This window comes from Mustela putorius, unplaced genomic scaffold (assembly GCF_011764305.1).
Source record: "Mustela putorius furo isolate JIRA1106 unplaced genomic scaffold, ASM1176430v1.1 tig00003834_pilon_pilon_pilon, whole genome shotgun sequence".
Classification (NCBI taxonomy): Eukaryota; Metazoa; Chordata; class Mammalia; order Carnivora; family Mustelidae; genus Mustela; species Mustela putorius.
Genome location: NW_025421987.1, coordinates 63,568,289 through 63,585,207, shown reverse-complemented (window position 1 = coordinate 63,585,207; position 16,919 = coordinate 63,568,289). Strand labels below are relative to the sequence as shown.

The following is a 16,919-nucleotide window of genomic DNA, read 5'->3' as shown; positions in this document are numbered from 1 at the left end:
ATCTCTAGTGACAGTTCTCTTTCTGGAGCAGGTCCTCTATCCGAATTCTTCTTTTCTTTTTTTTTTTTTTTAAATATTTTACTTATTTATTCGAGAGAGTGAGAGAGAGCATAAGACGGGGTGAGAGGCATTGGGAGAAGCAGGCTCCCTGCTGAGCGAGGAGCCTGATGCAGGACTAGATCTCAGGATCTGACTTGAGCCGAAGGCAGACGCTAAACTGACTGAGCCACGCCGGCTCCCTGTCCAAAGTCTTTTAGGCAGTTGTCAGGGAGGTTAGGAGCCTTTCCTGAATCTGCTGTGTTTCGGTTGCCTTTTTTAAAGAATTGTTTGAATTAGTTAATTTTTAAAAAAATTCCAATATAGTTAATATACAATGTTATCTTGGTTTTAGGTGAGCGGTACAGGGATTCATCAATTCTGTACATTACTCAGGGCTAATTGTGATAAGTGTACTCTTATCTCCTTCACCTATTCACTCATGCCCTCACCCTTGATTGCTTTTTAAAAATTCATTATTATTATATTAAAATTATTGTTATTTTTTTATTAATTATTTATTATTTAAAAATAATCTTCATGCCAGAGTGGCCCATCTTGGGGTACCCAGCCCTTGGCCCCCTCCAAGGTCATACTGCCTATCTCCAGTGTTTTCAGGTTATAGTGTTTTGATGGCTTTAAACACAAGTTATATTGATTGTAATTGGCAATATATATTAAAATTTAAGAACTCTATTAAGTAATAGGTTTTTAGTTTCTTCCTAAGAAGGTGAAATATGCTTCCTATAATCTTATTTAAGTTAATACTTTCAGCTGGGAAACGAGTCTTCAAATGGAGTCAAAAGAATCCCATGTAAATTCAATTAATTAAAAGGGTGTTCTCTCTCCTTCCTGGGAAGCTGGGTGAGGAGCTGATTCTGCCGCTGGAACAATGGGCGCATGGCACGGTTAGGGCAGGATGGGCTTCCTGTTGATGCTGTAGTTTTACACCTTCTGGGATTGACTTTTTTTTTCTGTGTTGGAAGATTTCCTTGCACTTTGCATTCAGGAAACCCAGATTTCATGTTCAGCTACATCTACAGCTGCTGCACAAGGGAGCCTGGGCCAAAGTCTCTCATTTGCCTTTGTGAGGCATTCGAACTATGCGTATAAAATCAGTAACCCGTCTGGGACAGTGGTGAGGCCAAGGCTGGAAACACATAGTGCTGGGTAGAAGCAAGCTCTGGGTCAAGGGGAACTGTGTACAATAGAGTAGTTGCTTTCTGTTCACACAATGGACAGATAATCAGTACAAACGTGTAATGCTGGCACTCATTTAATTTTCTGAAATCCTTCAGAAGCAAACTTTTGGTGCTAGCCAGGGTGTGTGTGTGGTTGCTTTTGGCTGTAGTGCTTGAGCGAAAGAGGTTTGGAAACCTAGAAGCTTGCAGTGCGGGTCTGAGGTGACTTACTAGCCTCTGCGGTGTTTCTTTTTAGGGTGCCTGAAGGTGTTTCCATCACGGTCATTTTGTGGGGGGACATGACGAGAATGCTGGGGGCACGTGCACTGCCTGGGCACTTAACGGTTCTTATAGTTGTTACTGATGCATTTCACAGCCTAAACCTATTTCTGCCTTTAGGATATTTCCAAGTCAGTAAAGCACTCCTCTAAGAAATTCATGAAAATTGACAAGCCTCCTGTTTGCCAGAAGTTATTGGAGAATGGGAAGAAATACAGACTGATCAGTGAACCAGAAGCTGAAATCACCCCAGAGGTATATATCTTAAAAATAACCACTTGGAGTAGCAGCAGGAATGTATATTTTGTAGCTAAGGTTATTTTGAAGGTTTTTAAAAGAATTCATTTTGTTTTCATTTTTATTTACAGGAAAGCCATAGTTTTTCTAAACTTGTAGCTTATTCCAAAGATGCCGTTGAATTTCAGAATTAATTTGCCACCATTGCAGAAATAGGCTATTTAATATTTTTTCCTTTAGAAAGGTTTTACGTTTTCTTGAGTTCTTTAAATTAAATTCTTCAAACAGTGTGAGCTTCAAAGGAATAAAAACCTTCAGTTTAATCTTAAGTCACAGAGCACTGAAGGTTAATGGGAAAGAGTTGCTAACAAGGTGATCGGCTTTTTCTTATTGGAAGGCATTTGAAAAATAGTTATGGGAGCAAATTGTCAGTAGATTTCAACTATTCACTGTATACACCATGACATTTGTAGGCGATTTCGGTTTCCTGTAAGTGACAAAGTTATTTTTGAAACTTATTTTCATTACGTGCCCTGACTGCGTGCTGCAGCTTAGCTAACTAGACATCTCTGTGGAAATTCGTTTTGTACACCCCTTTGTTTGTTTCTTAATCTGTGAAAAATTGAAAATGTGTTTTGATTCCATTACATTAAAATATGAAAGAAGAGGGAGCTGATGGGGGTGGCCCGTGTTGCATTATCGTATTAGCAGAGGCCTCTGGCCCTGTAGAAGTGGTCAGGTTGGGCAGACAGCCTTCCATACTTTCCTTTCCAGCTGCAAAGGGTTTCTTCCCACCGGGTGTTTTTTGAGTTTCACAACTTTGAGGCTGAAGAGAGCATCCTCCATTAACGTGCAGAGCAGGCTAGCGAGCTGCCTGGGTCCCACACCCAGGTGGCAGATGAGCCTGGCCCTGAGCCCACTCTGCCCTTGGCCCCTAATGCCACCATCTTTGCACTGGGATCTGAGAGGCTGATTCCTAGCCCTTGTGAGCTGATCAAGCCCTGGCAGGTGCCACCTCAAGGTGATCATGAGACGCCAGCTGCAGTCTTGTCTGGGGGGTGGGATTAAATTCGAAGGGTTTGTTTAGGATGGTGTGATTCTTGGCCTTTGTTGCAAAATAGAATTTGCAGGGGAGCTTTGAAAAAAGTCTGTGGCCTGGGTCCTACCCCCAGAGATGCTGACTTAATTGCTCTGGGAGTGGTCTCGGCATTGGGCTTGTTAAAGTTCCCAGGGTGACTGTACTTTGCTGCCAAGATTGAGAGCCACTAGGAGAGGGAATAATACACACCGAATGGTCCATCTGTCTGGGAAGGGACTGAGGTGGTCCCTAGAGGTGTCGCTTACACAAGATGGTGGTGGCGGGAGGGCTTTAAATAGTCCAGTTCTGTCACCAATTGTGTGCTCTCTCTTTACCAAATCTCTGGGCTAATGGGGCTAATCTCCCAGGATTGCCCTAATGATTATGCAAGGTAGTGGTTTTGGGGTACTCTGAGAGTTGTGAAACTCTGTTAAATCTAAGGTGTTCTTACTGATTTTAGACCATTAGTGATTTATTTAACTGACATTTATCAAAAGTACCTATTACAAGTCAGTCTGGGATAAGAGCTAAAAGTTAAAAAATGAGTAAGTTGTGATCTTTTCCTTCAAAAGATGCTAGGATATAGAGAGATATACTATAGTCATGTAAAGAATAATTTTTATGTGTAATGTATTACCATAGAGATGGGTGCAGTGGGTTTCCGTGCAGAGTTCCTATGTGGAGACATTTGTTCTGGGTTGGAGGGGAGAGGGATTCACCAGGATAGACAACCTTCCTGGAAGAAGGAACTGAATGTGCCTAAGTGAGATGATGGGGATGTGCAGCTGGGCTCCAGGCACCAGACAAATGGGAATGGGAAATGGGAATGCAGAGGGCTTTGGGAGAGAAAGCTCTTGGCTTTGTAGGCCTTGGTGATCCATGGTGAGGATAATGCTAGTGGTTTATAATGGAAAGGGAGGGGACAGGGTAGGAATGTTGGTTTTTAAAGGTGATGCCCAGTGTAGTTCAATGATTTTTCTTTTCTTTTCTTTTCTTTTCTATCTTTCTTTCTTTCTTTTTTTTTTTTTAAAGTACATTTCTCCCTGTAGACTTGCTAGTGTCTGGAGAAGAGAGAAGGTCCAAGGCATAGGGCGGTCTATGTAGTGGTTAAGTGTAGTGGTTGTGTGTAGGTGCGAATTCAAATCTCCCACTTCCTAGATGTGGATTTGGCCAAGTTCGTTAGCTTCTCTGAGATCTTTATCCATAAAATAGCAATGAAAGGGTTTGTGGGGGCAAGGTGGTGTTCAGTGAGGAATGCGGACAAAATAAACAGTGTGGTTCTGTAAATGTCTTTAAATCGTTTCCAGGTTGTGGAATGATTGAAGTGAAACCAGTGAGGGAGCTTAAGAACACTTAGGAAAGGGTGATTAGTTTGGGAACATGAAACACTGAACCCAAGAAAGCGCTGAAAATTTACACCTTAAAAAAATCGGGCCAAAGTCCTGGAAGCCTCAATGAGGGAGAAAAGCAGGTCTGAGTAAAGAAGGGCTGGAAGAAGCAGGAGAGTCAGAGGATCTGTGATTATGGGATGAGATCAGAATCGAAGTAAGCATTCCAGTCAGCGCTGACCCCTTTACCATTCCTTACTTGACATTTTATGTTGCCAACTAATGCAGCTTTTATTAAAAAAAAAAAAAAAAATTCACTCTTTTTTTTTTTTTTTTAAGGGAAATTGAATTTGTTGATGGTTCACTTTTAAAATTAAAAAGTTACATTGAAGTGTATTTGGAGCAACCAGTGGAATTTAAATTACTTCTAGTCGAAATGGATTCTGAGGAAATTGTGTGGAAAGCAAAACTGAGAGAATGTAAGTGTTTTGAATCTTGAATGAAAACTCAGGTTTGGGGGGCAGTGGGGGTAAGAAAACAAGTAGGATGATTGTTCCGTTACCATAACATCTAAAGATCGGATTAAGAGATGAAGAGTCCAGCGAGGCTCTGGTTCTCAGGCACCCACAGCCAGACCCCTTGGTCATTGGGTAGTTCAGTGAGGTCTGGACGCTTCAGGCAGCAGGTGGGTTTAGCCAATAGAGGGTTTGGGTTTTATTTTTTTCCCTCTCTTACCTTTCTGAGGTTTGGATTTCAGACTTTTTTAAAAATTTAATTTAATTTTATTTTTTCAGTGTTCCAAGATTCATTGTTTATGCACCACACCCAGTGCTTCATGCAATACGTGCCCTCCTTAATACCCACCACCAGGCTCACCCATTCCCTCAAACCACCGCCCCCAAAACCCTCCCTTTGTTTCTCAGAGTCCACAGTCTCTCATGGTTTGTCTCCCTGTCTGATTTCCCCCAACTCACTTCTCCTCTCCAACTCCCAATGTCCTCCATGCTATTTGTTATGCTCCACAAGTAAGTGAAACCATATGATAATTGACTGTCTCTGCTTGACTTATTTCACTCAGCATAATCTCCTCCTGTCCCGTCCATATTGATACAAAAGTTGGGTATTCACCCTTTCTGGTGGAGGCATAATACTCCATTGTATATATGAACCATATCCTCTTTATCCATTTGTCTGTTGAAGGGCATCTTGGCTCCTTCCACAGTTTGGCGACTGTGGCCATTGCTGCTATGAACGTTGGGGTACAGGTGGCCCTTCTTTTCACTACATCTGTATCTTTTTGGTAAATATCCAGTAGTGCAATTGCAGGGTCATAAGGTAGCTCTATTTTTAATTTCTTAAGGAATCTCCACACTGTTTTCGAAAGTGGCTGCATTAACTGGCATTCCCACCAACAGTATAAGAGGGTTCCCCTTTCCCCACATCCTCTCCAACACTTGTTTACTGTCTTGTTGATTTTGGACATTCTAACTGGTGTAAGGTGATATCTCAAGGTGGTTTTGATTTGAATCTCCCTGATATCTAATGATGATGAACATTTTTTCATGTGTCTGTTAGCCACTTGTTTGTCTTCTTTGGAGAAATGTCTGTTCATATCTTCTGCCCATTTTTTTGACGTGATTATTTTGTGTGTGTTGAGTTTGAGGAGTTCTTTATAGATCTTGGATATCAGCCCTTTGTCTGTAGTGTCATTTGCAAATATCTTCTCCCATTCTGTAGGTTGTCTCTTTGTTTTGTTGATTGTTTCCTTTGCTGTGCAAAAGCTTTTGATCTTGATGAAGTCCCAAAAGTTCATTTTTGCTTTTGTTTCCTTTGCCTTTGGAGACATGTCTTGAAAGAAGTTGCTGTGGTCAATGTTGAAGAGGTTACTGCCTTTGTTCTCCTCTAGGATTTTGATAGATTTCTGCCTCATGTTGAGGCCTTTTACCCATTTCAAGTTTATCTTTGTGTATGGTGTAAGAGAATGGTCGGGTTTCATTCTTCTATACATAGCTCTCCAATTATCCCAGCACCATTTATTGAAGAGACTGTCTTTTTCCCACTGCATATTTTTTCCTGCTTTGTAAAAGATTATTTGATCATAGAGTTTTGGGTCCATATCTGGGCTCTCTACTCTGTTCCACTGGCCTATGTGTCTTTTTTTTGTGCCAGTACCATGTTGTCTTGGTGATCACAGCTTTGTAGTAAAGCTTGAAATCAGGCAATGTGATACCCTCAGTTTTGTTTTTCTTTTTTAACATTTCCTTAGCAATTCGGGAATCCCTTCTAGTTCTGTACAAATTTTAGGATTGTTTGTTCCAGCTCTTTGAAAAATTCTGGTAGAATTTTGATCAGGATGGCACTGAAAGTATAGATTGCTCTAGGCAGTATAGACATTTTAACAGTGTTTATTCTTCCAATTCATGAGCATGGAATGCTCTTCCATATTTTTGTGTCTTCTTCAATTTCTTTCATGAGTGTTCTGTAGTAAAGACCCCACCACAAAGGAGAATTTCAGACCAATATTCCTGATGAGTATGGATGCCAAGATTCTCAGCAAGATCCTAGCTAATAGGATCCAGCAATACGTTAAGAAGATTATACACCCTGACCAGGTAGGATTTATCCCTGGGATGCAAGGGCAGTTCAACATTTGCAAATCAATGTGATAGAACAAATCAGTAAGAGAAGAGAAAAGAACCACATGGTCCTCTCGATTGATGCAGAAAAAGCATTTGACAAGATACAACATCCATTCTTGATTATGACAATTCAAAGTATAGGGATAGAGGGAACATTCTTCAACTTTATAAAATACATCTATGAAAAACCCACAGCAAATATCATTCTCAATGGGGAAAAGCTGACAGCCTTCCCTTTGAGATCAGGAACAAGACAAGGATGCCCACTCTTGCCACTCTTGTTCAACATAGTACTAGAAGACCTAGCAAAAGCAACCAGACAACAAAGAGAAATAAAAGGTATTCAAATTGGCAAAGAAGAAGTCAAACTCTCTCTTTGCAGATGACATGATACTTTATTTGGAAAACCCAAAAGACTCCACCCCTAAACTACTAGAACTCATACAGCAATTCAGTAATGTGGCAGGATACAAAATCAATGCACAGAAATCAGTTGCTCTCTTATACACAACAATGAAAATATAAAAAGGGAAATTAGAAAATCGACTCCATTTACCATAGCACCAAGAACCATAAGATACATGGGAATAAACCTAACCAAAGAGGTAAAGGATCTGTACTCGAGGATCTCATACATTTTTTTTTTTTGATCTCATACATTTTAATATAAATGAGGGACATCCTGACAAAGTCTGTCCCATGACCTGGATGTACATCTGCATTGTGGCTGATCTCCTGCCTCATTTGTGTCCCCCTGTCCTTCTGATCAGTGAACTGTCGCTCCTGCTGTGTGATTATGGCTCTGCGGTGGAAACGCTTTTCCTCGTTTAAGATTTTGGTGCTGGGAAGTCCTCCGGTGACAACCTCTTCAATATCCTCTCCTGCCCTGGGAGGAGTTGGAGAGGGCTGCCGCTGGTGTGGACTGCCTCCGGAAGAATGGAGATGGAGGGGCACACCCCCTAGCTGCCCTTGGCTGCCTCCTCAGGCAGGTCTGACCTTGACCTCCAATTCTCTTTGAAGAAGGTTATTAAAACAACAGACATGTGTCTAGTGAGCACATTTTGGAGCTAAAAGGGAAGCAGAAGAGTGGATTGGGAGTGAGGTCCTCTGGGTTCTAGTTCCAGCCCTAGAATTGACCAGCTCTCTGTGGGAGTGTGGGCAGGTCTCTGAACCTGCCTGTGGCTGTTGTAGCTTCCTTTGCAAATGGCACAGGGTTCCCTCCTGTCAGTGCCACATGTCTGTAGTAGAAATTATTTTTGCATCGTTTGCATTTTGAATTATAATACCTTAACTCTTTCCCGGTAATCATACGCAATCCAGTATCATTTCAAAAAACAGCATAAGTAGTAAGTGCCATGAGCAGGATATCGAGTTTTAACCCACTCTTCTATTCATTTCATCCTCCAGAATTTTTATTTGTTATACAAATGTAATAACAACAAGGATCTGTTAAGTATTCTGTAAGCCTCTTCAACATCTGAACAATATTTGAGTCCATTTTCAGCTAGTTTCTTTTGTACTCATCGGGTCATGGATAGATGAATTAGGTCTCTGCTAGTGATGACGTGGTGTGGGTGCTGTGTGCCGGGCACACCTGTATGTCTTCCTGCCGTGCAGACTGCTGCCTGTTAGGTCTGCATTTCCTCTCCTGTCTTTATACTCTAACAGAGAAACGGGATCGAAGCCTTTCGGAATTCTCAGTCCTTGTTTAAGCATAAGCCTTTTTGGTAGATGGGATTGATTCTTATTCTCAGTGTTATACTCTTAAATTAGCTAGTTTGAAACAGGCTCTTTTATCTGAGCCAAAGTTATTTACCCATAATCTTCGTCGGGGCTGGGTCTTGTGGATTGTGTTGTTTTTTGGGTTTTCGTTATTTGTTCAAATAAATGAGCTTGAAAGACGTTAACTTTTTGGTCACAGCTAATGGTACTTTAATAGAGGTATTCAATATGTAGCAATCTGAGTAACATGTTTTCTGGGCTAAGAACCAGTCTCTTGGTCATTTTAAAGACCACTTTATAAGACCTCTTATGCTTGGTTTTTAAAAACATTTAATAATACTCTGCATGGTAAGGTGTTTCTGGGCTCCACTGTTTTGTAGGGGAGGAAGGGCTAACCTAATGGTTGGTTGAGATCGCTCTAGGGACCTACAGAAGGCCTGGGTGAGGCATAGTCACCTTAGAGAGCAGCGACTGCATCTCACACGGGGGAGGTGGTGTAGAGTCACAATGATGTGTTCAGACAGAACTCCCCAAGTACAATGTTCCAGAGTGCAGAACAATAATATATGAGTTTGTTTTAGGTGGAGTACATGTAAGTACAATTGGAAATAAGCAATGTTTATCTTTATGACTTCCTTATCGATATAGCAAGTGATACCAGTGTTCTGTTTACAGTAGTTAGAGATGTAAATAAATAGCTTTTCACCTGGCATGTGGGTTTGGTAAGAATCCGAATAATTATATGCAGATGACTTGAGTTTGGGAAATTGCCTTGTAGGACCTGCTGGAACAAGTGCTCAGTATTTAACTCAAAGATATATGCTCGTTGGCATACATAGCAAGTTATAATCCCAAACTCATATTTGAACTTCAGAGAGATTGCCAAGACTCTAGAGCTTTATATACTTTGATAAATTGATTTAAGTCAAATTTTGCCTGTTGCCCATTGCTGCTTATTATCCTTTAACAGGTGACTGGGTTCAGCACGATCAGAATCAGAACATTTCGAAAAGAAGCACAAATGGTAAGTGCTAGTTAACTGGACATTGAGTGGGTTTTAACCTATTCTTTTATTTACTTATTTGTTTTTAAAAATTTTATTTATTTATTTGACAGAGGGAGACACAGAGAGGGAACACAAGCAGGGAGAATGGGAGAGGGAGAAGCAGGCTTCCCGCCGAGCAGGGAGCCCGATGCAGGGCTCCATCCCAGGGTCCTGGGATCATGACCTGAGCCAAAGGCAGATGCTTAATGACTGAGCCACCCAGGCTCCCTTTAACCTATTCTTTTATTCCTTCTGTCCACTAGAATTTATATTTTGCTGGGCAAATGTGATATTGCTACAGTCTGCTAAGTATTCTGTTATTCTCTTAATCGTCTAAAAAACCTTTGAATTCATTTTCAATTTGTTTCCACCTGAATGATGATTTCTTTAAAAATCCAGGTCAAAGGTAGGTAGAAAATAAGAAACACAAGGGAAAGCCAATTTGGTGATTTTTCTTTTTTTTTTTAAATTAAAGGTAACAGGCGACGAAAAATGACTAGCAGCTTACCTGATGAGGACATCTATGACAAGAGAATGAAGCAGGTTGACTCTTCAGGTGTGTAAAAAAGTCATCACTGGTTGTGAATTATTTTCCCTGGTTTTCCCCATTGATACTCATTCAAGCCCCTGTTGTTGGGTCAGTCTTCTGGGGCCACATCCCAGTTGTGCCTGCCCTCCCAGATACCCTCTCTGTGTCCCAGCTCCTCAGGCCTGGGGAAGGGTCCTGCTTGGTCTGCCCCACCCTTTTTCCAGTTTGAGTCCCCACTTCTCCCCTCCATCCAGTCTAAATAGAATGGGGCACCAGGGGGAGCTCCATTACAGTCTATAAGGGTACAGGCCACGGGACTATCCATCTTTACTTTTCCTGTAGCAATGAGCATGGAGCCTTTTATGTAGAAGATAATGAACGCCGACTGAATGAATGAAACACTGAATGGCCATGTGTGCGTTCCTTGGCTTCATGGTTACTAGCTCTCTCTGGGGTAAAGAGCCTCCAGCTCAATTATTGGAGGCAAGTCTCAATTTCTTACAATTAAATGGCAGAGACCAAGGCTTGATAGTTGTGAAAATATGATAGAGATTTAAAATGTTTAACAACAGTACTCCAAGCAGCCAGAAGATGGAGTATGTAGCTCAAAATTCAAGTCCAGCCAGAATTTACAAACTTAAGTTTAAAAGCAGACTCAAATTATGTGACGCTCAAGGTCTCAAGGCTATAGGGGCCTCCAGTAACTCCCTAAATTAACTGCTTCATCAAATACCTTTTTTTATTGTAAGGTGTATGAATCTCTGAAAGCAGTTAAACTCTCTGTAAAGTAAAGCAAGATACTTTCTACTTTCTAGAACAGGAGACTGTGAGGATGACATGTGGATAATTTTTACTGTGTATCACTGTAGAAATGTTTATTGTTGTTTTGTTAAGTAAACATCAAAATAAGTGAGACTCTAGAATTATTTTAAAAACCTAACTAAATTGGAATATTTTTTCCTAGTCTTATTGAGATATGATTGACAAATAAAATTGTTTATACTTAAAGCGTACAATGTGATGATTTGATATACATATACATTGTAAAATATTTACCAGTCAAGTTAATTAGTACATCTATCACCTCACTTTTTTTTTTTTTTTTTTGGTGATGACAATACACAAGATCTACTCTCCTCAAATTACAAGTATATAATACAGAATTAACTCTAGTCACTATGTTATCCATTAGATCCTCAGACCGTGTTCATCTTATAGCTGGGACCCATTTTATATTAAACTGATACATTGGAAAAGTTTTTCTTGTTATATGCATTTAACTTTTGGCTATTTAAAATGATCTCCAATAGCAAGTAGGTAGAAATAGAATTAAAATGATTAAATGGTACCTGGAAGGAGTAAGGATTTCCAGCCTTTTTGGAGTTGACAGTGTGGTATCAAAATAACTTGGTGTAAGGATTTGCTTTAGTTTAGGAACTTACACAATGTTCTTTGAGATACGGAGTCACCCCCATTCTGGTGGTTTTACTCACTCTGTCAGTGTGATTGATGCTTTTTAAATATAGTCAGCACTCAGTCTCCGTAGAATCACCTGGAGATCTTGTTAAAGTTTAGGTTCAGAATCAGAAATAGTAGATTTGGGGATGGTCCTGAGAACTTGCATTTTTCCTGGATTCCCGGTGCAGCTTTCATTGCAGCAGCAGCAGTTGGGAGAGCTAGGAGCGATGCACCATGTCTCCAAAAGCCACTAGAGGGCGCAGGCCATGGCTTAGACCCCATTCTTCAATCTAGAAGGTTAAGGATCTGTGAGGTGGGAAAAGGTCTCAGTGCAAAGTTTACATTCCTATTAGTAAATTGTCAGCGGCAGATGAGCCGAAATATTGTGGTTCTAGAGGAAGGGCAGAAAGTATGCTACCTCTCACTCCCTTCTCATTTCACCTCTAGTATATGTAATCCCTTTACCGATCCTTCCCTGAATGTAGGCAACCAGTGAACTTTGCTGCACTATTGCACAACCAACTGAAACACATGAAAAGAGAAAATCTAGCTTAGTTATAAGGCTCATAATTTTCATGGGGCCTATGGTTTAACAGTGGCAAACGTGTCCCTCCAAGCTTATGATGCTGTTTCTTAGAGATCAACAGATGTTACAGATACCATCTCATGACTCTTCTGTGGGGTGTGCTTTTCCCCCAAATGCCAGGAAATGGCATAATGGAGATTTCAATTTGGATGTCTTGCTGCTTGCTTTACTGGCCCTTCGGGTAGCATCTATGTGAGGCACTTACATTCGGATAAAGACACAGAGCTGGGCAGGGGTGTAACTGTATATTTTTCTTTTGGGACTGTATAAATGATTTTTGGTGGCTGATTTTTTTTTTTTAATTCCAACCCACTTTGTGCTGCTTTGTAAACAGTCTCTTTCTCTGAGTGACTGAATTACCATTGTGAACATTATACCCTGGTTTAATGTTATTGCACAAAATAATTCTCTTTGGTCCTTATAATCGTTTAGAAAACAGGGAGTTTTGGACACTTAAATATATTTTAAAGGCAGTTAATATTACAAATCATTGCGTCCTTTTTTATAGAAGGAGAATACATTTTCATTATTAATTGCTATAAATGATTGGCATGTTGAGAGGAACGGTGGACTTCCTTGTTTGCTTTTAGATGGAGCAAAGACCAGAACCCTGTTAACAGACGCACAGTTGATCACTCTTGCTGCGAGGCTGGGGAGGGAGTGGATAAAAATTGCCATTGCCAACCTGGAGTTGGAAATTAGTGATATTGATGATATCCGGGAGAAGGAAGAAGATGTTACCATGTGTAACTTCAGGATGCTGAAGAAGTGGCAAGAAAAGGAGCAGGGTAATGCCACAGCCGAGAATTTATCCAAGTGCCTGAAGAACGTTTCTGTTGAAGTCCAAGATGTGCTGAAAGGTGAGCGGAAAATTATCTTCGTTGTTTACTTAGAATCAAGCTGTGTCTTTGCAAATAGCAAGTTTCTACCATAGAATGTGTTCCTTGTTTATTTGTGAGCTTGGGTTCAGAGAAAGGTAGACAGGTCGAGTATGCCTGTGAACTGCCGTAAGTGGAGATCTAAATAAAGATGATTTGTGGGCGGGATCAGAGGAATGGTTCAAATCCCATTCCAAGTGCTGGCTGGCTTGGGACTAGCAAATTGTTAACCTAACTGTAAGCCTCTCTGTTTCCCTCTGGCAAATGGATGCAAAAAACTCTATGTCCTAGGTTTATTGTGAGAGTGAAAAAAGATAATGCATGGAGAGCTCCAGGCAGGTAGTAAGGCTGGCTAAGGCAGCGGACTGGTAGGTGGGTGGGTGGGGTGGGGTGGGGGGTAGGTGGGATAAAGATGTTTCCTTAGGGTACTGGAGACATTCAGCCTCATAGGCCTTGTGGTGCAGAAGCAGTGCTGGGCGAGGCCGCTGGGTGGCACCAGTGAGCCTCCAGTGGCAGAGAAAAGCGGAAAAGCCGAGTCCAGACTAAGGCTAAACTTTATAGACTTAATCCAGAAAACGACACAGTTCCTTCCTTTGTCTTTAATCACTTCTTTTTGTGTGTGTGGCTTGATTTGGCGTGTTGGTCAAACTGGTTCAAACCTTTGTTACCTATTGTTACTGTAGTTGAGGAATGCAGTGTTACTTCTCCACAGCATCAGTAAGTCAGAGAGAGGGCTTTGTTGGAATTGTTTGGACTTTTTATTCCAAAAAGGTTGTGAAGAATGTGTAGATGCCTCCACAAATTTATGTGAATGGTAAAATCATCCTGTGATCTGTCAGGATGCTTTGAGATACCATGATCATGTTTCCTCTGTAGATTTTGGATGCAGCAGCCGCAAGCAGATAGACTATTGAGTTTTGGTACCAATTTTTCCATTCATATTCCTGGATATGTTGAAATTTTGTAAATTACTGAGGCCCATGTGTGGAAATCTGCTTATTTGCATATAGATGTTTCTGCCTGTTGCCGACAATAGCCTCTGTGTTGTCATAACCAAATAATCACAGCCTCTTCCATCAAAGTAATAAGCCTTGAAAAGTCTCTCTCACAGGCTCTTTATAATGGGTTGTTATTCTGTTTTTTGTCTCTGCTCCTGATCTCACTAGACACCTGACTTATTGATACATTAGAACTGTAAAGGGGTTTGTGAAATTTTTTTTAGCGCTGAAAGAGATCGTAAAACTGGCTGATCAGCCCAATTTCCTCATTACATAGGACAACAAAACTCTTCTGAGTTAAAAACAAACAATCCAAAAAAAAAAAAACAACTACCAAAAAAAAATTTACCAATATTTTGTGCCTTTGTGTGTGGCCAGAATATCCAGTTAATTGGTGGAGTTTTGCATTTTTTATCAGGACGTTTTAGTATCTTGTAACCACAGTCTTGAATTTGCGATGGCTTATCTTCAGCTCAGGAAAATGCACCTATCACAGAAGATAGTTTTTGAAATTCCAAGTGATTGTCTATAAAAGCATGCTCCCTTTCCTGCCCAATAGTGAATCCCTGAATCTGTTTGATTCTCTCTGCTTTAGGTTTTTTACAGGAAAGGTGAAGTTTGGAAGATGAGCTGAAAAAGGAAGCCTCAGGAACTTTTATCTGCAAAAGACCTCTTCAATTGGTAATTGGGTATGGACTTGATGAGACCTTGAACTGCACAGTCTGAAGGCAGCTCCTTTCACACAGGCAGAAACTCTGCAGCTCACATTATTCAGGGGCACAGAAAATGTAAAATATTTAGACAACTTAAGGCAGAAAAAATCTCTATAACATCGAGATTCATTTATTTATTTCTCTCTTTTTTTGCACCTCCTCATACCATCCTGTCCTTCTTCCCCAACCATTATCTGTCCTTACAAAGGTGCTTAAAATGACTCTACTCAGTCAGGTGAGAAATGTGGTAATTTTCCTTTTGGAGTCTGCGAATTATGAAAGCAATTAAGTGGTAGTGTGCTTAAACTCATGCCGATGTAGTTGAGCTTTTTTTCATTGTGATATTAATAATGAAGAGAGATTTCCTTTTCTTTTAGCCCCCACTGTGACAGGCCTGTCACCAACCCCCACCCCCCCAGGTACAATGTATCTTCTTAGGTGGGATGATTTCCATAGCTCACTTTACCAACCTATCTGGCTAGTGGTCTGTTAAATCGGTAAACCAATCATGTTACCTGGACCTGGAGTGATGAGAAGAAATGTAATCCTGTCCCCATCACACATTGGGGTGCACGCTCAGAGGCGATCTTATCTCAGGCGGTGAAGACGGATGGATGGTCAGAGAGTCCCTGGAAGTTTCATCAACCTTCCAAAATCACAAGGCCAAGCACTACATTTCTTGACTTTCACCCTGGGATCATTTACTTTCTGGGGGGACAAATGCCACTCAGAAATCGCTGTAGAAGGACCAAGGGAAAACTGTCATGTCTTCTTGAAGAAGATTTGCCCCAGAGAATACTGAGCCACATTGGCTCTTGTTAATTGGTGAAATGGTTTTTTGGGGTCCGTATAGCCATTGTCACTCTCCCAGAATCATGCATGTAGTTGATTAACATTTTGGATATGTTTTGTTAACTTATTTGAAGAAACTATAAATTACCATCAGTCTACTGTAAGCATTAGCTGGAGAATAAAATAAATCTCAATGAATTAATCAGAGAAATACACTTAAACTATTGTTTTGCCTGTGAAGAACAGATTCACTTTATAGGGGAGAACATATTTTTAATTGTCAGGGATCCTGTGGAATTAAATCAGTGTCGCTTTATGAGTTTTTTTTTTAATTGTCCTATATTTTAGGAAACAAGGAATTTTAACATTCAGGAGTATAAATACTTTATTAAAGAACTTGAATTTTTAAATGTTTATGATTTTTTTTATAAGTTGTTTTCCGAAGAAAAGCATAATTTCAGAGGTGCTTTGTATGTATCTGGTTTCCCAACAATTTTCAACCTTTTTCATACTGTGGATGAAAGGAAGAAAAATAAATCTGTACAGTACTAATGTGTCTCCTTTGTATTATTGTTTACTTACAAAGCATCATATTTCTCGATTGCTATTATCTTGGCTGTTTGGGCATTAGCTGGTTTTGTCACCGGCTCTCCAGTTCTTGGACTGGGACCCAGCATAAACCATGGTGAGCTGGTTCACCCGGGAGTTTGCAGAAATGCAGAATAACCTGCGTGTCCCCTTGTCCCCCTACTGTCCTCACTCCAGGAATGACAGCGACACTCCTGCCCCCTCGTTATTGGAAGGTATGTTTCTACTTAAAACCAGGTGGGTTCGTATTAGTTCCTCACCTGTGCATCTTCCTAACGGGACTTTTCTGCACATTTGGGACGCATTTTGTAATTTTATTGAATTGCTTTAGGGGGAAATTCTCCTCCCGTTCTTTGACATGTGGAAGCACATTTTCACTCTCATTTTCTGCAGAGGCCATTGATTTGCTGATTTTTCAAGAGGTTCTCATGAGGATGGTCGTTTTCAGCTGTTGGCCTTGCCCGTTGCCCGTTGTTGGAAGTTCTTGGGGCTAAAGCAGCACACGGCCTGCTGAAGGGTGTGATCCCAACTGGGTAACTGCTGGGAGTTTATCTTTTCTAGCCCACACCCTGTGGTTGGAGTATTTCTGGTAACGGCTCTGGAGCTGCGGTCCTGGATTGAATTCTGAGCACGGAGTTCTGAGGTTTTTCCTGTTTCTTAATGAGGACATGCAGCTCTGCCCTGAAGCCCACTAGTGGAATTTAGATCCAGTGTGTTTCTCTTATGATGTGGATTCCTGGTGAGTTAGTCAGCCATCGTTATTCTGTGGAAGTCCATTCGTGCTGTTTGCTATAAACTCTGGCTTGAGTTTCATTTTTATTTATTAATTTTT

General features: G+C 40.7%; 1 protein-coding gene across 2 annotated transcripts in view; it reads left to right on the top strand.

The window, feature by feature from the left end:
• Positions 1-16,051, top strand: part of LOC101689916 (NACHT, LRR and PYD domains-containing protein 1b allele 2) — a 34,482-nt gene extending 18,431 nt beyond the window's left edge. Inside the window, exons 12-17 of one of the 2 annotated variants that reach the window (XM_045088567.1) lie at positions 1,617-1,751; positions 4,480-4,618; positions 9,471-9,524; positions 10,021-10,101; positions 12,709-12,978; positions 14,590-16,051. In XM_045088567.1, coding sequence (XP_044944502.1) covers positions 1,617-1,751; positions 4,480-4,618; positions 9,471-9,524; positions 10,021-10,101; positions 12,709-12,978; positions 14,590-14,609 — 699 coding nt within the window. In that variant the 3' untranslated portion in view covers positions 14,610-16,051. Of the gene's footprint in view, positions 1-1,616; positions 1,752-4,479; positions 4,619-9,470; positions 9,525-10,020; positions 10,102-10,416; positions 11,083-12,708; positions 12,979-14,589 lie in introns of those variants that run through there. The other variant, XM_045088568.1, reaches the window with a different exon arrangement.
• Positions 16,052-16,919: the final 868 nt, after the last annotated feature.